This window comes from Salarias fasciatus, chromosome 11, assembly GCF_902148845.1.
Source record: "Salarias fasciatus chromosome 11, fSalaFa1.1, whole genome shotgun sequence".
Lineage (NCBI taxonomy): Eukaryota > Metazoa > Chordata > Actinopteri > Blenniiformes > Blenniidae > Salarias > Salarias fasciatus.
This window is the reverse complement of record NC_043755.1, coordinates 28,019,075-28,025,489: the sequence shown is the minus strand read 5'-3', so window position 1 is coordinate 28,025,489 and position 6,415 is coordinate 28,019,075. Positions and strand designations below refer to the sequence as shown.

The following is a 6,415-nucleotide window of genomic DNA, read 5'->3' as shown; positions in this document are numbered from 1 at the left end:
GGAGGAGCTCAGGACGCTCTCAGGACGCTCTGCACAGCGAGGAGGAGGAGCTCAGGACGCTCTCAGGACGCTCTGCACAGCGATTAATAACTTGATAATTTGATATCAATATATTCATGTTAATTTATTTGAATCTCATATTGAACTCTGCTGCATGACAGGAGGGAAGGGAAACGGGACAAGCAGGAAACGGACTAAACAGGAAGCAGGAGAAAAAAGAAGCAGAACAAACAGGAAAGAGGAAACAGAACAAACTGGAAACAGGACAGACAGGAAGCAGAAAACAGAGACACACATTCAAAGTGGAAGAGCTGGTTAACCTCAGCCTGCTGTTAAAACGACTGGATTGTTTCAGAACGATGGTTATTGATCCTGGTAACGCTGACATGATGAGCCGCCGGTGACGGTGGGAGGAGCCTCGTGTCACTCTGAAGTCCTGACTCTGTGTGTGTGTGTGTGTGTGTGTGTGTGTGTGTGTGTGTGTGTGTGTGTGTGTGTGTGTGTGTGTGTGTGTGTGTGTGTGTGTGTGTGTGTGTGTGTGTGTGTGTGTGTGTGTGTGTGTGTGTGTTCCTCTGCAGGATAAACTGCTATGACGTGTTCGGAGCTCAGGCGCCGTTTGGAGGCTACAAGGCTTCGGGGAACGGCCGGGAGCTGGGCGAGTACGGCCTGGACAACTACACCGAAGTGAAGACGGTGAGCGTCGCTGGGCGAGCAGGAGAGCTGCTGCGCTCATCCGTCCTGCCGTGCAGAACGGCTGGCGTGAAACTGAAGCATTGGGGCGTTACTGAAGGATGTGGAGGTGTTGCAGGTGCTGCTGTCTCCTGTCCTCTGGACTCCAGCCTTCACCAGAGACACCGTCCACACAAGTGGTTTATTCTGAATTCAGAATTATATTCCTGATCTGGAAAAATGAAGGATTAACTCCTCTCTGCCGCCGGGGTGTGTGCAGCGTTGTGATTGGACGGGGCGGCCGTGACGTTCTGACGTCTCCAGGAAGCAAACGGCGCTTTTCTCGTCTTTCTTTCTGGATTAACTTTGACGCTGCAGCTTTGAAAATGTCCTCGCTGTTTAGCGCCCATCGATCCGCTCGTTTCATTATATCCAGTTCTTGTAAAACTGCCGTTACATAAATCGTCTCCGTACGAGTCGAAGTGCGGACTGCGGCCGCCATCTTGGAATATTGCGTGACCACAGTGGAGCAGAACAACATATAATTCTGCTTCCAAAGGAGAATCAACCCGTCGGGCTGGTGGGATCGGTTTGAAGAGGCCCAGGCAGCCCGTCACGGCGCGCCGTCAAGTCAACTCTGAACAGTCGTCAGGCGTTTCCATGGTGACTTCAGAGCTTCGTTCAGATTTCTAGAGGAATGAAGAGTCCCAGGTAGACGCAGGCAGTGAGACGGGTCTGAGAGGAAGCCGCTTAGCGTCAGTCACCTTTTCTCTGGACTCCTGTCTGCTGTGCCACCGCTGAGCCAAACTCGCTTCCTGGATGTGATGCAGGAAAAGTAGAGCTGGTCTGTGAAGCAGTGTGGAGAGAAAAACCCTGAGGCCGTCAACACACTTCAGGACCTGGCTTCCCACACACACGTCTCCTAACTGGAAGACCTTTCTTCAGCTGTGTTTAAAGTCATCTGTGTGTTCTGCAGTTGTTTGTGAGAACGTGTTTCCTGTTGTTTGTTCAGCCGGTCAGGGCTGCCAGGACAGACGGCTGCCTCCCACGCTGCTTCAGACGCCGCTCCAGTTCAGTCCCGGCAGTTTGCAGGGCTTCGCGCTGCTCTCCGGTCAGAGTTCCGCTCTGGAGGGAGTCATGTCTTCTGCTTGTTTCCAGGTGACCACCAAGGTTCCTCAGAAGAATTCCTAGAGGAGCTGCCAGACATTTCCCCGTCTGCTCTTCACGGTCCTGTTTGCTCGCTCTCCCCTGACCTGCTTGAGCTGGAAATCCTCAGCTGAAATGAAACCCAGGAACCAGTCAAGTTTCTGATTAAACGCTTTTGACAGAAATCCTCTGCCTCTTGTGATTGAGTTGATACAAGTCAGCCGGATGGCCCGCGGCCGATTCTGACTCAAGCAGCCAGTCCTTCAGCCAGTTGTTCGTTCAGTCAGTCGGGATGCCGGGCTTCAGGATGGTGAACATGAGGATGTCTTTCGCCGGACGTTTGAGGACTGGAGCTCAGGAGCAGAGACAGGCTCACTGATCAGCAGGGAAGTCAAACACAGTGAAGCTGCAGCTGCTCTGGTCTCTCTCACACACTCACACACACGGAAAGAAATCCACCCATACTGAAATAAGTCAAGGATTGGTTGATACATATATATATATATATATATATATATATATATATATATATATATATATATATATATATATATATATATATATATATATATATATATATACATTAAGGCCTTCAGAACAGATCCGCCTGAACCAATCCACCTCTCAATAACTATTTTGTCTACAAAAAAAAATCTTATTATGCAGATATGCACATAAAGAGTTGTTGCACAGCAGATAGATACTTGTGCAGCCAGAATAAATGCCTTTGCTGAAGTGCACTAGTCTCCTACTACATCTGTGCACATACAATGAGCATCAACAACTTAATAAAACAGCAATATTATTTAGGAAAAGAGGAACATTTTACTCACCAAAATCCCGATTATTTGAAAACAAAATACATCCTCCTTTCCTTCCTCAAAAAGAGTTCAACTGCTCTGTCATATAGATTATCCTGTGTTTCAGTTCCATAAAGCCAGGGCTGAAAGTCCAGCTGCCCTGTGGGATTTCTGGCCTAAGTTTTATTTCTCTTCAGGTCTTCTGCTTCTTCTTCTTTGGAATAATTGCGGTAGGCGACCAACAACTTAGGTGCATAGCGCCCCCTACTGTATCTCTTGGTGAATGTAAATCAGAGGGCCTGGATCTGCTGTTGTTAGAAGCTAGAAGGCGCTGAGTCGCCAACTCGAAATCTGATTGGTTGAAGCAACTGTTGATTGGTTGAAACAACTGTCTGATTGGTTGAAGCAGCTGTCTGTTTGACGCTTCACTTTACTTTACTGCGCCATCAGGCGGACAGTGAAGGCCTCGGGCAGATTTCTTTGACCCTAGCAACAGATGATGCCTGAAATCTGATTGGTTAAATGATTTAATATGAAAAAAACATGTCTGGAAGCAGCGCAACCACGGGAAAACTATGAAAGGAACTGGAGCATACCGTTTGGAATCATTTATTAATTATTTATGGACAAAATATAATTTACATCAGTCTGTAATTCAGATAATTTTTAGGCCAGCAGAGAAGGCTTTGCAGGCCCTGACGGCCCACCACTGATATATTTATATATACTGTATATATACGAGGAGGACCCAAAAGTCCCCGGACTGTGGTTATAAAAAAAAAAACCAAGAATGATTTCAGACTTTTGGCCGTTATGTGTCGCTGACCTATCGTCCATGTTATCAGTAAAGTTAACTAAACAAAAGTTAAATCAATGTTACGTTCCCTTCCCAAATCTAAGGTAGCTAATGTTAGCACTAGCTAGCAAAGTAACTATAGGTCAATTTCTGTGCAACAACCCATCACAACACAATGCAAATTGAGCCTATTTAAGCTACACACACATAATGCACACAAATAAAACACACAAGCACGTTTTAACAATTTATTCATGTCCATAAGAAGAACGTACGGTGGCCGACAGGTGCAAACGCGCTGCAAACACAGAAAACACCTGCAAGAAAAAAATGCTGCAGGAAAAAAAAACACCGTAAACACAGAAAACACCTGCAAGAAAAAAAAAACACATCCAAGAAAAAAAACACCTGCAAGAAAAAAAAAACACCTGCAAGAAAAAAAAACACATCCAAGAAAAAAAAACACCTGCAAGAAAAAAAAAACACATCCAAGAAAAAAAGCGCTGCAAGAGAAAAAACCGCTGCAAACACAGAAAACACTTGCAAGAGAAAAACGCTGCATCCACAATCCGCAACGGAAGTGCTCCAGGTCGCTCCAAGAAGAAGAAGAAGAAAAAGTACGGAAGCCCTACAAGGACATGGTCAAATACTTTTTTTTTTTAATTTCCTCTGCTTTGCAGTGATAACGAGTTAATTTCAGTGGTTTATCGAGAAGTCAACTTATTTTTCCACGTTGTCTCGACAAAACGACAATCCGGTGAACCAGAAATCCCAGTCTTTCACCAGACAGGACGCTCCGCCGCCACGGACCACAGACAGGAGAGTTCAGCCTGTTTATGAGCTTTTTGTGCCGTTACTCATTTCTTAATAACTTATATGATGCACGCAAATCAAACAACTGTCTGTCCAGCATCTGCACAGTGGAACTGCGATATTCAGCCTCCTGATGCAGGACCTGTGTGTTTTCTAGTGTCTGACCCAGACTGTGTCTGTTCTGGAGCAGCTCAGAGAACTGCATCAACCTCGCCAGATTCACCAGGTCAGCTTTCTGTACTTATGTGAAATAATCCATGTGTCTGCTAAAACTCCAACTCTGGCAGCGCAGCAGCCGACACATGCTCTAGTGAACATCTCAAATTGGCTTGAGCTGTCTCACCTCACCTTAAACATAAAAAAAACAGTAGCCATGTGTTTTTCGATTACAAAAAGGACACCTAATAGTATGTTTGAGGTCAGACTAGGAGACAAAATAATCCAAGAAGTCAAAGAAACAAAGTATCTAGGAATTATTCTTGATAAAAATTTGAAATTTCAAAGTCAGGTATCTTCAGTGTGTAAGAAAGTCAAATCTAATTTGACTTGTTTCTCCTTTTATCAGAAGGGAGCTGTCCCACCAGGCTGCCCTGACGTATATATGCATGCAATGATATTTTCGCATCTGTCCTATTGTATCACATCTTGGTCACAAACCTCCAACTCTGTACTCCAACCAGTCATTTCATTGTATAAGCAGGCGATTAAGGTATCTGACAGAAAGCCAGTGAGATGGCATCACTGTAAAATCATTCAAAAGCATGATCTTTTTACATTTGAGAAGTTTGTTAATTTTAGCACATTGAAACTGGTTTTTAAGTGTCTGAACAATCATGTGTTGCCACCCTTTTCTGCTCTTGTCAGAAGACAGGCCTCTCTAAGAGCAAACGCCAGAGCAGCCACAGTGGAGACTGTGCACTTCCATGTCTTAAATCAAAGTCTGGAAGGTCTTGCTTCTCCCATAACGGAGCAACACTGTGGAACTCTCTGCCCACTGGCCTAAAACTGCAGACTGACTCCAACTCCTTCAACAGAGCTTTGAAACAGTGGCTGAAGTCAGGCCAAAGCTGCACACGTGACGATGTATGAAATGCACATGATTTTATTGAACGTGGACTTATTCTTGTGTATGTAATTATGTTTAATTTGTTAAAAGCCTCCAATGGACTGGTGATGAAAATTAGCAGTTGTTGAATAATTTTATAATATTCTTTACATCATGCTTATTATATTATGTTATTTACTATTGTTCATGTAATGCATGTCTCTGTTAGTTATAGTAGGCTAGTAGACGCAGGTGTAGAAAAGACATGTATCCTTTTTCTGTTCGCCAGCCTGCCATGTTTCATTTTTACGGCAGCCTCTTGGCAGCTGGACAGTTTGTTTTTTCTAAAGTCAAGACTACAGGTCAATTGTCTCTCTGTCTCCCTCTGGTGTAAATGAGGCTCATTGGACAAGAAATGTGACACTGATTTGTTGCACAACACCTGGCATTTGGGAAGACTTAATGGAGACTTGATGGAGACTTGATGGAGGCTGAGAGGGCCTCCTAAGGGGTCACGGACATTGACCTTTGTAGGGAGGGGGGAACAATTGTGTCTTGAAGAAGACTCAACTAAGACTCAACGAATGGTTTGAACAATTGTGTCTTGACGAAGAATTAATTAAGCAGCAACGAACTCCCAAGAAATAGTATAAATAGATGGAGCGGAGAGCGATCGGCGCGTCAGTTCTTTGGTCGGCTTGACTGCCAGGAGGTGTTTTTGGGAATAAAGTCCTCCTTTTGCATTCTGACTCTGACTCTGCCTGATTTTTCTGAGGAGAACTACGATGGAAGACTTCAAGAACCAAGAATGGATATACTTGAGGATTTTACGTTTTTTCTGGAATATATGTTTGTGGGGTTTTTTGCACCGTGACTGACCTAGGATACTTTTTTAAATAAAATTCCACGACACAGTCCTGCTATAACACTGAAAACAATGCATCTGGTCTGTCCAATGCCTTTGTGAAGTCCATATCAAATGAATAAAAAATAAATAAATAAAATATGTAATAATCAAAAACTGCTGTTTCCCTGCTTCCCATCCTGACAACTGTACTGTTTTGGTGTTTTTTCAGTTATATACTTATAGCAGAACAGCCACTTTGGCCATATGTTCATTACAGAAGAAAAGTCGTTTCAAATGAG

At 44.0% G+C, this 6,415-nt stretch overlaps 1 protein-coding gene across 1 annotated transcript in view; it reads left to right on the top strand.

Moving 5' to 3' along the window:
- LOC115397294 (aldehyde dehydrogenase, mitochondrial-like) overlaps positions 1 to 2,000 on the top strand; it is a 25,266-nt gene extending 23,266 nt beyond the window's left edge. Inside the window, exons 12-13 of the mRNA XM_030103522.1 lie at positions 579 to 693; positions 1,828 to 2,000. Of these exons, the coding sequence (XP_029959382.1) occupies positions 579 to 693; positions 1,828 to 1,860 (148 nt within the window). The 3' untranslated portion in view covers positions 1,861 to 2,000. The remainder of the gene's footprint in view (positions 1 to 578; positions 694 to 1,827) is intronic.
- Positions 2,001 to 6,415: the final 4,415 nt, after the last annotated feature.